The 12372-nt window shown below is 48.3% G+C and overlaps 2 protein-coding genes across 2 annotated transcripts; one reads left to right on the top strand and one right to left on the bottom strand.

Annotated features, from left to right (window-relative positions):
* Positions 1 to 3934: 3934 nt before the first annotated feature.
* Positions 3935 to 7529, top strand: F4812DRAFT_452742 (uncharacterized protein; the record flags this gene model as incomplete). The annotated part of the gene is made up of 3 exons (XM_047936396.1): positions 3935 to 3977; positions 4033 to 5426; positions 5667 to 7529. 3 exons carry the CDS (start codon positions 3935 to 3937, stop codon positions 7527 to 7529), a joined length of 3300 nt encoding a protein of 1099 aa, XP_047786974.1.
* A 3137-nt stretch (positions 7530 to 10666) lies between these two features.
* On the bottom strand, positions 10667 to 11996 carry F4812DRAFT_462370 (uncharacterized protein; the record flags this gene model as incomplete). The annotated part of the gene is made up of 3 exons (XM_047938033.1): positions 10667 to 11190; positions 11354 to 11553; positions 11740 to 11996. The coding sequence occupies 3 exons, from the start codon at positions 11994 to 11996 to the stop codon at positions 10667 to 10669; spliced, it is 981 nt and encodes a 326-aa protein (XP_047786973.1).
* Between the last annotated feature and the right edge of the window lie 376 nt (positions 11997 to 12372).

Here is a 12372-nt window from a genome sequence, read left to right as displayed (position 1 = left end):
TACACGTCTCATACTACTTACAACATCGTCAAACATTTCGTTTACTCCAGTTACGATCTAGCCATACAGATACTAGATTCTAGTAACGAGCAACGTTATATATGTAAGTGCTGAATATACATATCCTAAATTAGAACCAAGTTTTTTTTTTTTTTGTGTGTGTGTGTGTGTGTGTGCATGATCCGCTGGAATTATAAGAGTTTTATTTCATTGACAGTTGTGGTTTTGGGGGAATCATTCATAGGTACATATTGCAGCCTGTAGTTTTGCTATACTCGCACTGCTCATAAGTTGTAAGTCCTTATTCCCAAGGGCAGTTCATATCAAGCGTGCCTCTTAGCATATATCTTTACTTATAAACTTACGAGCCATCCGCAAGCTCTACAAAGTTATGATGGGAAACTGAATCTTTTTACTGATATTACTAAAATTCTTCGCCGAGACATCAATAACAACAAGCCCATGGCTGTAGCCGTAATCTGATCTCAATTAAGCCCGCAGTTTTCTTGCTTTAGAGTCGTCGTGTTCTCACTTAGTTGTATCACACGACCTTAACATCCAATATCCACGCTTACAGATAAATAGATCTACGATCAAGAGACGTATGGATCATCAAGTCTTCACTGGCTCTTCTGTTCGCCGCAGCCTGTTATTATTGCAATCGACAATAAGTCATGGCCCTGTAAGTGCGGCAATCTCTGCTTAATGAGACATGTATTCCGGAGAGCAATGAACTCTAGTTTTGTATCTGATTTTAGAACTGGGAAAGCCTAGATGATAGCTGCAATAGATTGACAATGAAGTAAGACCAGAGTAGTTTGCATTTCTCGACTGTCTTAGAAGACTGGTTCCCCTTCCATTTATACTTGTCTAAACAAGAGATTAATCTAACAGTTGGCTAAGCTTACAAACGGGTTGAGTAGTGAATATATTATAGTTGGGGTTGAAGTACCCGTTCTTCACTCTCCTTACTTCTTCATATAAATTGACTAACAAACAAGAGACCCCGTCCATTAAGTACCTAAAATCAATCATTCGCGCCTTTAACCCCATCATCGTTTTAAGAGGTATTATCAATCTTTGTAACATCGAGACATTCTCGGGATGTAGAACAGGTTAGGTAGTCAGTTGGCTATAAGTTGGTTCAGATTATACGTCTCAGCCGTCCATATTAGGTAGAAATACATAGGAGAGATATGTCTTGTCTAAGGCTCTGAAACATATCCGATCTTGAGGAAGTTTGATTAGATGGGTGACGCTCGTGCTGTCACGGACCTCGCAGCCTTAGCTAAGCGTTTGATCTTCTGCAGGCTAAGGGGGTTGAAAGCCCTGTTGAAGTCCTGTTGAAGCCCTGGTATTTCCGCTTGCGGTGCACGCGATGGCGGTTTGCGATTGAAAAGCCCGGGGACCCCTGCGGCTTCCCGCCGCAAACGACTTGGATGATCGACTTTGGCAAATTGACCGAGAATCTCTTTTACATGCTACTTTTATATTACCCTTTATGAGATTGGGCGCACCCGCTGTTTAGAATCTGGTGCGACTTTAGCGAACCTTAGCATTGGTAATGGAAAAGGAGTCCAAGTCAGAGAAATCTCGGCCAATAATATTTACTATGTATACACCAATAATATTTATACAGTATATCTTTCACAAAGATTCCATTTTAAACCACTGGTTTAACCATACGAGCAAATATCACAGTGCACACACAGTCTGACCCCGCAATACTCCACGAGGTCATTCCTTGCATTAAGAGTCCACCAAAGTTTATTAGTGCTTATCGGGCACGAGATGCAATGCACAGCACAACACAACCACGGCGGCCCGTCAGCAGCCAATACAGTTTAATATCAACGACATTCGCCTATCAGTTTTTGGTCATACAGTTGAACCGTGCAGAGAATCAGGGGCTCTGAGAGGTTCGCAAGGAGCCGCCTGACAATTTCTTGCAGGACTCCGCAAGGTAAATCTTAACGTCACTATCTCCATACTTCCATGCACTGCAGACGTCCAGCACACCTGGCACGCCTATCACGTCTTGAGATGAAATAGAGGGGGTGAGATAGAGAGGGGATACCGAAAAATCAGTTGAAAGTTCAAACTGGTGGAAGCGAAGACTGTCGCTAGTAATATATTATCTACCTGTTTATGTATAACAGTATAATTCATCATAAATATTATTTATTAACCATGGTAAAATATTGACGATAGCTGTTAACGCTTCTACATAGTAGGAGGTACGTATACAAGTACCTAGGTATATAGTAGCTTAGCGAGTTTTTAATCACAACTAAAAAAAAAAATCCCCGTCGCGATGTGGGCAACTTCCGCCCCTGATTATACCCACATAGTACTAGAGTAATATAATACACTAGTTAACTAATATAATAATCTTATAAAAATTGTCGCACATTTCCCTGTCTAAACTCTCCTAGACTTGTCCTCACGGAGCTGCTAGTCTTAATAAGCTTGTGAAAAAAAAGAAAAGAAAAAAAGAATACAGGGCGTTCTCTGAATCTCAGTGGAACCAGCCTCCTTAGATAGCAATTGACATTCCTGGTTGGTTGCAGCAAACCTACCCAAAAATCTACCGCGCCCCTCCGTCAGCGACGAATCTATGATTGGTAATTTTTCGCCGAGCACGAACTACTAATGCAAGCTTCAGACGGGTCATCGAGGTCATCGAGCATTCCACGCACACCGCTAACGTTGGTTTTCTACCTAGTTAATAAGGATGAGAATTGATATAGGTAAGCTATCTGTAATGAGTCTGTCCACTGGAAGATGGGATAAGGAAAGGAAGAAGAGTCCCCCCCCTTAGCGCAGCCGCTCCTCGTTTACATCTACGTATTATATCGTACATGTGTAAGCGGGATTTTATTAAGAGATTTTTTTTTTTCATTAAAAAAAGCCCCTGAATGGGACTAGTTTTCCTACACCCTGTAGATCCTCTCGTTGGAGATCACCAAGGGCAGCACAGACGAACACGGATAATAACATTTGAAAAGTATTCATACCAACGTATTGTATGTGGAAGATACCTAACCTACATCCCGAACTCACGGACCCCTATTAGATCACCCATGCACCCGAGTTGGCACACGGTTGCCATGCGTGCTTGGTTCCATATCCTGCCGGGTTATTAGCGATTTGGGATTCTGGCGAACAAGGCCAGTCTTGGAATTGAACCTGAATGCTTGAAAGTCGACCTCAGTATGTACACGTCCCCGGCTTAGTAGTACGCCCTAACCCGAGTTCGGGATAGGAGATGAGAGCGATCGAGGAAAAGTGATCGAAAGACCAACAAGAAAGACATATGCAAAGTGTTTACTACCTAGGTTAGTTAGTTAATGAGGGTCGGCTTCCGATGGGTCACATCCATAACTATCCTTACCCTTCCCATTACCATGACCATGACCATGACCATTACCATTACCCCGGCACGGACTGTACTCAGGTCTCGGGCTGCTACTCTCTCTGCTTCTTCCTCCTCCCTGCCATGGCCAAATCTCAATATGATCGAGGATCCCGAAGTCAACTGATGAATTTCTCCTGAGATTTTAGCACGGGAGTCAAATCTCGGTCATCTTTACTACTAGTCGCTCATTTTACAATACAACATAGTATTTCTTTAATTCTTTTTTTTTCTCTTACTTTTTCTCCCCTTTTGCCTGTGATCCTCTCTCGCACACAAACGCCAATAGGCAGTTTTCCGAGGTGGACGACGGCTTTCAACATAATCCATGGATGTTTTCGTTTTTGTTATTTATGCAAGAAATACCATTGTTCGAAGCCCCCTTGCAAGTTTGAAGTTGAACTAGCGTGTCGCTGACGCTGACCCGGCTTGACAAGTGACAGCAAAACAGCATCAATTGCTAAGGTTTGAAAAGTGGTATTTAAAAAATAATAATAATAAAGAGAAATTGGGACGAAAATGGATTCGGAAGAGGTGGCAACTACCTCTAATCCTTCTCCGCGTTTTGCTAGCGGTAATCACCATGGTAGTAAATTCTTTTTTTTTTTTTTTCTTAGGTGCAGCCGCCCGGCAGCAATTTTCAATTAGGTACCTAGAGCCTAGAGGGAACAAACCGCTAATAATTTATGCGCTTCCAGTTACAGCAACAGCGGACCCATCCGCATCCTCCCTTTTATCTCCAAACACTACCACTACCACTACCACTACCACCACTGCTACTACTGCTACTACTCCTACCACCACTGCCATTGCCACCGCCACTGCTACAACCACAACTGCAAGCACAACCGCAATCGCGACCAATTCCGCTGCTAATAACAGCACTATCATAACAACAACCACGCCGACCACAACAACAATTACAGCTCCACCTACACCATCCAAGTGTGACAATTTCCACGAACACAGACAAAGCCACAGTTCCTCGAAACTCCCTACTTTTCGGTTTGCGGATCTAAAAAGAGAACATCATATCACCATCCCTTCGCTTCTACAGTCTCACCACATTCCGCCTTCGCCTGTCTCGCCCGATCCCGATCAGCACAGCGAAACACAGCCAAATACGGCACAGGATACATCCCCGCTGACAGCGCATCAGCAGTACAACAATAGCAACAATAGTGACAATATCAAACCTGTCTTACCCGAACAATTGCCTGTAGAAAAATTAAGTCCCTCCAGGTCTCGGGCATCCACGTTCCAGACCCCCGCCGCCCAATCGATCGCCACATCGACATCATCTATCAATGCAAAGCGCTCTGCTTCTCTAGATTCTACTATTACTGCTACTCATAAGCGCACGCGCAATACCATTGGCGCAAAGTCGCCTACGGATTCCAAGGACGCGGTTGTTATTGTGCAATCGCGACACCAACGCGCGCCTTTTTCAGGCGATTCGGCAATCGAAAATTCGCCTGAGCGTCGAATGCATGTATCGCACAACAGTCAAAGCACATCTACAAGAGAAGAAACCAGTAAAGAAGAAACAACAAAAGAAGGAGCGCAGTGGCAGCGAGAACTCATACTGCCAAAGACCATTCAGAGGACTGCAGCTGATGACAGGAGAAATTCCATAGTAAGACGACCACCTGTATCCTATAAGCCACCCGTGAACTCGACCAGTTCGGGCGGTACAACATCAATTCCACCTATCCGATCATTTCGATCATCCGGCGAAAGACGAAGTCTCGTTCTCGACATGAATCTCCGTTCGATGCGCGGGTATGAGCCAAGTGAGGAATCTGGCGACTCGAATCATCGCGATAGGACTCTGCGTGCGCTTGAAGGAAGACGTCTCGACGATGCATCGCAAATAACACCGCCTGACTCGGCAGGAGATCGTCCAGACGGCGATGATAACGGCGATCTATTTCTTAAGATCGCACGCGAAGATCCGTCCCGAAGCCGCTCCGAGGTGAACGGGAGTTACGGGGATAATCAAAGCGCCCTTGTAAGTTAAACTATTTCTTTGTTGCTTGAATTGTTTCAGAAAATGCGTCTGTGTTAGCGCACCCACGCGACCAAAGCGCCCTCAAAAAATTTCCTATTTTTTCCCCTCTTCAGTCGGCCGACTATGCCACCCGATTTATGTATATACGTATGGAATCAATACCTCTCCTATTATTCATCATATTATATTAGCCTTATATTTCGAATATTCATTCCAACTTTAAACTAACGTTACCTATAGTCGCGAGTCGCACGAAGTAGCCGACGGCCTCTCTCTGTAGCCGTCTCGACATCATTTAACCCGTCGTCCCCTCCTCAAATGGCTCGACGCCTATCAGATCAGGAGGCCTCTCGGTCTCGAGGTTTTGGTGATGATCAATCAGGAGAGAAAATGCCGCGTACTATAACATTCAAAGGTGTACCCAGAGATAAAGCCGACGACACAAAACCTAGAAGCGGCAGCGCTCTTCGTGGTTCTCCACTAACACCCCGATCTTTAGCTTTCCAAGACCTCCCTTCTGACCAAGGATCCGCTTATAGTCGAAAAAGACAAGCGTCTGTTGATGGCGGCAGTGCTCTCCCCTCTCGCATGTCCTCGCTCAAACAATCCAATGTCAACTATAGCCATCCTCGCACTTACAATTCTTCGCCATTGGTACCAAAACCAGCAGAATCACAAAAGCAAGATGCTCAATTGGATGATCCAAATCACGGCGTCGAAGGGACTAATTCGACGACTTCAACTGCCGCTCCTTCTACAGTATGGGATGAGCTCGATGACCTCAAGTCTCGCATCCATCGTCTTGAGTTAACCGGCAAGCTGCCTCCAACCTCGGGTGCGGCTATCTCACGAGCGTCTGATGAACGACCTCCGACTGCTCACACCAACGCAACCACATTATCTGCCTCTCCAAAGCGCGGTCCTGGGGGCGCTGCACAGGCATCTGACGCGAACAATGCACAAAAGGATGGTCACCCTTTATTGACCTCAGCTTTAACTAAATCGAAGGACTTTCTCAGCGCAGAAGTCTATGAAGCTCTCGAGACAGCAGCTAATGATGCATTGGCACTTTCAATGATGATGGGTACCGCTGGCCAACCAGGGCCTATTTCGAGCGGCGCAAGTAGCATTGGCAGTGGTACTACAATTACCGACCGCCAACTAAGACGAAAGGCAGATAGTATCTGTCGTAGTCTTACTGAATTATGTCTCGCGCTAAGTGAAGGGGCCGCGCAGCTGAAGCCGCCGTCGCAGCCGCAAGTAGCGCCACCGACTCCAGAGAATCCCCTATTAGCAAGCCCGAATATCACAAAGTTCCAAGGCATAGCTGCCCAGAGGCGGCAAAGCGTCGCCGATCGCAACCTCACCGTCAACACCAGTCCGAGAACTATACCCCGTTTTGAAGAGAGGCGAAATATGGAAGAGAGACGGAATAGTACTCTGGGAACTACTTTCTTATCTAGTGCGCTGCCGACTCCGCGGTTTAGTTCAACGACTCCGGCAACCCCAACTGAAACTACAATGCACGGTCCGAGCCGGAAGACTTCTTTATTGATATCCCGCAGCCGCCGGGCTGGATCGGAAGACCCGGACGAGGCGCGCAAGTCATCACAATCGTCACTACTCAGACTGCGGCGCGCTACTACAGAAGAACCTGAGGATTTATCTGATCGGAAGCCCGTATTAACCCGAGCCCGCCAAGGAACGGTGAATCGCGACGACGAGGAAGGTCAGTTCCGTGCGCCATCTCGCGCCATCACCGAAGTCCACGGACTTCGATCAGGAACGCGCGAGTACGCATCACAATTAGCACCACCTCCGAAAGAGCCCGAGCCTTTGGCAACTTCTGCTCTACCTAAAAGGCGACTAGCTTCCGCGCTCAGCAGCAGATTAGTGATCCCTACATCGACATCTGGATTTGCTAGCACGGCTCGCCGGTATTTCGACCGATCGACGCCGGACCGCGACACATACAACGCAGAGAAATCTGAAGATCGACAGCAGCGGCAATTTTCCATGTCTCGATCCGGAAGTATGGATAAACGAACGAATCGTGCAAGTATGATTGCAACAAGCTCTCCCGCGACGGGAGGTTACCGATAATGCCGTAACGACTTGATACGCTCATGACAATGTAACAATAGACTGTCATTCGGGCAACAGGCAAATTTTCTCCATAAGCATGAATTCTGCATAGCTAAATGGTTTTTTTTTTATTATCTTTTTGTTTTCGCCCTTTCGGGATACTTTTCTTTTTTATTTCGTACAATACCCCAGTCTCTGCGACAACTTGACGATTTTCCTTTTTTTTTCGAGGTGCCGTTGCCGAAGACGAGCAGTGGCTAGCGTTATTCCGTGTATATCAATCAACATTACTAGGAGCAAGACAGCTTAAAAAAGGGTTGTGGAATATTCACGGGCACGGGTCAGCGGAGTGGCCCAGGAAAGGGCCCTTCCGTGCCTAGTCGTCTTACAGCAATTAAGGGGGAAAAAATCAACCAACTATATTACATGTGGAGCAGCTGCTCTGAGGATCCTTTGTTTGGGAGGCTAGGGTTTTTTTATTCTCGCCGGACAGGAGCGGACTTGCGGACTGAAAAGGGAGCCTTTATACCATTGTAGGTGCTCGGGAGGCGAGCTGGAGGAGGGGGAAGGGGGGAAACCGGTAAACCGCGAATACCGATGTACTATGTAAATAAGGTCGCCAGACAAGAGGGCGGATAATGTATGAATACTTAGTTTCTTTTGCGATGAGCATATAAAAGTTTATCCTTTTCCTAATCGTCCTTTGCGCAAGTTGTGTTTTTAGTATCGCTGTTGTAGCCTGTGGGTAATTATGAGAAACTTGGTGTGAATTAACTATGACTAGGTACCTAACCTACCTACCTAAGGTTAGGTAGATATACTTGGTATTGATGCTTTGCGGCTTGTCTCTATCATTATTGATTGAATTTGCATAGACTCTGGATACCCATTATAGAAGATACAGACCTGAGATTATTATTTAATCACTTAAAAGTATAGAGTCTTGTTTTTGCTTTAAAAGAGTATAAGTTAAGCTAAGCTAATAGGCGTACGGGTGCGTTTTTTTGGCATATACCACTGACTCAGGCCGAAGGAGTGGATCTTTTTTTCCTTTCTTTTTTCTTTTTTCTTTTTTTTTTTTTTTCTCTTATAAAAGAAAACAAAAAGTTACCTTAAATCTTACCTATAAACTTCACCAACGAGCCAAGTACTCAAAGTCTAACAATTTCCATACTTAAACAACCAATCACATCCACTCCACTCTCACCCATTCATCCAACTTATGTACTCTCATAATAGGTATACTTAACCTAACCTATTTATATCACACAATCCCATCACATCTAAAACCCTGGCTTCCCCAAGCCTCTCCATACTCAAGCGGCTTCCACTTCGCAGCCGTCCAGGCGCGCGCATTCTTATTCTCATACCGACGACACCGCCTTCGTCGTCGTCGTCGTCGTCGTCGTTAGCCGCATACAGCTTCCACACAAGCAGTACTTGCCGCGGCAAAGAGCAGAAGGAAGCGGGGAGCTACTGGTCGGAGAGGATGACGGCGGCGGCGGCGGCGGCGAACGACGAGTTCGCGGAGGCCGCAGAGAGGATGGAGGGTATGGCGACCAGAGGGAAAGGGAGGGGGGGACGCGATCGGCGCGGTGGGGGAAGAGGCGGGGGAGGGAAAGGCCAGGACCGCGAGGTGATGATCTCGAAGGCGCTGTCGTCGCTTCTACGACATCAGGCTGAGAACGCCGGAATCAAGCTGGATGCGGAGGGGTATGCGCCGCTGGATAAAGTGGTAAGTTTTTTTTTTTCTTTTTTCTACGCTTATTACATTACCCCCCGCTACAGTAAAAAGAAAAAAAAAGGGGGGGTGGGGAGGGGGGGAAGTTGGGTATACACGGAATATTCCCGCTAACATGCGCAACCAGCTGCAATGGCCGCGCATCCGCTCCCTCAACCCGTCGCTGGACGAGATCCGGTCGTCGGTGGCGAACAACGCCAAGCAGCGGTTCGCGATGAAACCCAAGGACCCATCCGCGGACACGACGACGACGAGCACGTCGGAAGACCCGGCGGCGTGGCTTATCCGGGCGAACCAGGGCCACAGCATCGAGCTCGCCTCGGAAGGCCTGCACACCCCCGTTACCCTCGAGGCCGGCAACGTCCCGCCCGTCGTCGTCCACGGCACCTACTTCGCCTTCTGGCCCGCCATCGAGGCCACCGGCGGGCTCAAGCGCATGGGCCGCCAGCACGTGCACTTCGGGACGGGGCTGCTGCCCGAGGACGGCTCTGCCGAGTCTACCAACTTTGCTAATAGCAGCAATAGCAGTGGTGATAGTAATAGTGGTAATAGTAACGGTAAGACCGAGAAGGTGGTCAGCGGGATGCGGTCGGATGCGGAGCTCCTGGTGTTCGCGGACGTGGAGAAGAGCCTGAGGGACGGGAGCGGGATCAGGTGGTGGATCAGCGCGAACGGGGTCGTGCTGACGGACGGGAACGAGGACGGCGTGGTCCCGCTGAAGTACGTGAAGGAGGTTCGCGGCAGGAAGCAGGGCGTGGGCGTGCTGTGGAGGGACGGGGAGAAGGTTGCGGATTTGCCGGCGGATGTGGTTGCGAGGGCGCCGCTGGGGAAGGGGAGGGGGGGTGGAGGTGCTGGTAGAGGAGGAGGAGGGGGGCGAGGGGGGCGGAGAGGGGGAAGGGGGAGAGGAGGGGCGCAGGGAGAGATGAAGTAGGTTTTGATAACGAGAGAAAATATATGTGTTACTTAGACCGACGGGCACATATAAATCCTTATAAAGTTAAGTCCTGGGATGGGATTCTTCCTTGTCATGACTCGTTTATTAGATTCATCACATTTCTAATGCCGACTTATCACCTTTGAACCCCTTTCAACTAATTTAGACATCCCATGAAGCACTTAAATACATACATACATACATACATATATTGCGCCTTGTGGTCTAGCCGTATAAGTTAATAAACGGGTATGATACCAAGATCCTGTCTGCAGGTAATGTAATAATCAAGATTGACCAAGTAAAGCCGGCGATTAATCCAACGCTGAGAGGCATGCGACAGATAACCCAAACACTCCAGTGATGAAAAAGCAAACACAAAACGCTAGATCTTTCTCCCTCCCCACCCCCCAAGACAAGAAAAGAAAAACCTCGTTATCCCCGTCTCTGCTAACCCGCAAGCCCCCTCGACGCGTGCGGCTACATGCCGCTTTCCTCCTCCCAACTAGGCTCAGGTGTCTGGGACGCTTCCCGCCCCGCAAGACCATTGCCCCCGGCCGAGGTCCCCACGAGATACTTAACGAGACTGGTGCTTATAGACGTCGTGGTCGTCGTCGTGGTCGTCGTCGTGGTCGTCGTCACCGTCTTCGCCTTCTTCCTCTTGGTTTTCGTCACCGTGACGGGGGCCTGCGACGGGCAAGACGCCTGGACGGTGCTGACCAGAGTAGCAGTTGCGGTAGCGGTGGCGGTGGCGGTTGTAGTTGCCATCGCGGTGCTCACGGCCGTGACGTTACTCCATGATGAAGCCGAGACCGAGACGGTGATGGTGTTGTTGTGCACCACGGTGGACGTGGTCGTCACCGTGGACGGCGCTCCCGCTGCCGCTGCCGCTGCTAGGTTCGGCGGGATCATCTTCGGCGTGCTCGAGTTCGAGTACGGCAGCACCTCGGCGTCGCCGTTGAGACAGCTTATAACGCCCTTCGGGTCGATCCAAATTCCCCATTCTGTATTTACCCAAAGAGAAAAGAAAGCAAAGGTTAGAACACCCCATGGTATATATTCGCATTTAACTGGGTACCTAACCTATCTACCTTACCTGGCTCCTAGGTAGGTACGTAGATAGGAGAGGAAGGATAGATAGTGAGTGAGTGAGTGGGAGAGACTTACCGAAATAGAAAGACGAATCCTTCGCGGGAAGGGAGGGATCGTCGAGGCCGCATTGACACGTTAGGACGGGCTTTGATTCATCGGGGGCGTCCATGGTAGGTCCCATGTTTATGATGCCGCAGCTCCGGCAGGTCTGGGAGAAGCCGTTTAAGTCATCCGATGGACGCAGCGCAAGGGCGCCCTTCTTGTTGGTGAGGCATCTAGGTACAAGATACGAAAGCGTTTATTAGCCAACTCTCCCACGCCCACACACACTCTCTCTCTTTCTCTTTTGGGGCCATAACCAGTGGATTTGTGAGTTTATAGGGCGGGCTAGGTGCGTACGTGATAAGAGTTGTGTGGCCTAGTTGGGGAAGAGGGAAGGGGGTTGTTCTATAGAGCCTTACCTGTCAAGATCCAAAACGTTGGTTATATACGATATTGTGGGATCGGAATTATCATTACTGCAAGTAGCGACGAGTTCGTAGCCATACTTCTTGTTGGCAGAGGGGGAATAATAGAAGTTGTGGCGGAGGTAATGCCACGGACACCTCACGCTATCGAAACTCTTCTGTTTCAACGTCTGCTTCGGGTCGTCGGCACGGGATAAGCCCTGCAAGTAGGAGGAGAAGATGCCGAGGGTGAGGTATTTGGTCGCCTTCATCGTATGGTCTGTCGGCTTGAGCCCTTTGTGGGCTTGTAGTTGCGGGATGGTCCGGCTTTGATAAGGCTTACAGGCAAGGTGATGGGAAGAAAAAAGAGGAAGATAGAGGGAAGAGATTGATTATATGGCGAGAGCCCTTTTGTCTTTGATAAGGGGACGGATTCAAGTCCTCAAGTTCTGTATTTGATTAGCAGTTCTTGGATATCACCTACGCGAACTACTTGAAAAGTGGTAGACTGGGACGATTAATACATTCATATACAAGGCACGTAATGTTGTGTAAGCGGGGTGTAAGTTGCTACCTTTATGGGCCGGACAGGAAGTTTCACTGTCGTAGACATCTGTGACGATGTAGTGTCTGTAACCCGTCATGAAA

The sequence above is a fragment of the Daldinia caldariorum genome, assembly GCF_022478825.1.
Source record: "Daldinia caldariorum strain CBS 122874 unplaced genomic scaffold F4812scaffold_18, whole genome shotgun sequence".
Classification (NCBI taxonomy): domain Eukaryota; kingdom Fungi; phylum Ascomycota; class Sordariomycetes; order Xylariales; family Hypoxylaceae; genus Daldinia; species Daldinia caldariorum.
Note: the sequence above shows the minus strand (reverse complement) of the source record. Positions and strands in the feature narration are given on the sequence as shown.